This window comes from Arachis hypogaea, chromosome 11 (assembly GCF_003086295.3).
Source record: "Arachis hypogaea cultivar Tifrunner chromosome 11, arahy.Tifrunner.gnm2.J5K5, whole genome shotgun sequence".
Classification (NCBI taxonomy): domain Eukaryota; kingdom Viridiplantae; phylum Streptophyta; class Magnoliopsida; order Fabales; family Fabaceae; genus Arachis; species Arachis hypogaea.
Genome location: NC_092046.1, coordinates 45,062,645 through 45,064,384, shown reverse-complemented (window position 1 = coordinate 45,064,384; position 1,740 = coordinate 45,062,645). Strand labels below are relative to the sequence as shown.

Here is a 1,740-nt window from a genome sequence, read left to right as displayed (position 1 = left end):
TATGATGTTTTGTTGATGGTTTAGGTTAGCGGTTTATGTTAGCGGTTTAAGCATGTGGTTTTGCTAATGGTTTATTATGTTGGTTTTGCATGTGGATTCCGTTAGTGGTTTCTGTTTTTAGTTGTTTTTGTTGGTGGGTTTGTAAGTGGTCCTAATAATGCGGTCCATGTGATGCGTAGCCCCAGCGATGCATCTCGAGCATGCGGCGGCAGCAGGGCATGCGACTAGATGAGCGGTACGTTTCGTACTTGCAGATAGCTGGATTATACCATCTTGCGAGACTGAACGATAGATGGTTCTGGTTAGATGAGCCCCTTGTCAGTGCCTTCGTCGAGCGGTGGCGTCCAGAGACGCACACCTTCCACATGTCGTTCGGAGAGTGCACGATCACACTTCAGGACGTGGCGTACCAGTTGGGGTTGCCAGTGGACGGGCGATATGTCAGTGGTTGCCTTACAGATTTTCAGATATACATCCAGGGTGGCCGTCCAGCTTGGGTGTGGTTCCAGGAGTTGCTTGGAGTGATTCCTCCTCTGAGCCAGGTTCAGAAGTTCGCAGTAAACTGCACCTGGTTCCAGGAGACTTTTGGAAAGTACCCCGCGGGAGCCGACGAGGAGACTGTGCGCCGCTTTGCTCGTGCCTATATCATGATGTTGTTGGGCACTCAGCTGTTTGCCGACAAGTCCGGCAACCATATTCACATCAGATGGCTACCCTACGTGGCTAGGCTTGAGGAGATGGGTGCCTACAGCTGGGGTCTGCAACACTAGCATGGCTGTACCGGTGCATGTGCCGAGTGGCCAACAGACATGTGGTGAAGTTAGCGGGCCCATTACAGTTACTTCAGTCTTGGATCTTTTGGCGCTTTCCTAGGTTTAGGCATGCTGGATATGATACGTGCAGCTGGCCATTGGCCTTGAGGTACCATTCTCGGACTCTTCTATTTCAAGTTAAATTAATTAATTCCATGTATGCTTTTAATGTTATAGAATTCTGTCACACTTTTAATTAGCTATAACACCGATGTGACATGCAGGTGGTCAGGTTACAACCCTTCCGGTAGCAAGAAGGGACCTAGAGTGTAGATGTGGAGATTGAGGATAGACATGTTACAGGCCACGGATGTGAGTATAGTAGACGCCAATGTTTATTTAGTTAATTAACCTTTATGACTTTGGAGCATTAATTGGCCTCCCAATGTTGAAATATTTTTGTAGTTCATCTGGATGCCGTATAGCTCCCCCGATGAGGACGAGGATGAGGATGAGGATGAGGACGAGGAGCCGCTTATCCGGAGAGGCCACAGACACGGGTATTGGTGCACGAATTGTGAATCACACTTTTCACAGCTCGTACCACTAACCAACAAGTGCACTGGGTCGTCCAAGTAATACCTTACGTGAGTAAGGGTCGATCCCACGGAGATTGTTGGGTTGAAGCAAGCTATGGTTATCTTGCAACTCTTAGTCAGGATATTAATTTGTGGTTATCAGTTGACTTGCAAATGAACAAGAGAGCATGAATTAAAGGTTACTTGTTATGCAGTAATGGAGAACATGTTGGGGTTTTGGAGATGCTTTGTCTTCTGAATTTCAGCTTTTCTCTTGTATTCCTCTTCCCTCATGCATGCAAAAGTGCAAAGTTCCTTCCATGGCAAGCTGTGTGTTGGTGGATCACCGTTGTCAATGGCTACCATCCGTCCTCTCAGTGAAAAGGGTCCACGTGCGCTGTCACTACACG

At 47.6% G+C, this 1,740-nt stretch overlaps 1 protein-coding gene across 1 annotated transcript; it reads left to right on the top strand.

Moving 5' to 3' along the window:
* The first annotated feature begins 200 nt into the window (after nucleotides 1-200).
* On the top strand, nucleotides 201-1,085 carry LOC112721315 (protein MAIN-LIKE 2-like). Its single transcript, XM_025772386.1, has 2 exons — nucleotides 201-652; nucleotides 1,037-1,085. The coding sequence occupies exons 1-2, from the start codon at nucleotides 201-203 to the stop codon at nucleotides 1,083-1,085; spliced, it is 501 nt and encodes a 166-aa protein (XP_025628171.1).
* Nucleotides 1,086-1,740: the final 655 nt, after the last annotated feature.

Coding starts and splice junctions, on each gene's coding strand:
- LOC112721315 (XM_025772386.1), top strand. CDS start 201: ATGCGGCGGCAGCAGGGCATGCGACTAGATGAGCGGTACGTTTCGTAC. Junction 653..1,036: donor GCTCGTGCCTATATCATGAT/GTTGTTGGGCAC, acceptor TGTGACATGCAG/GTGGTCAGGTTACAACCCTT.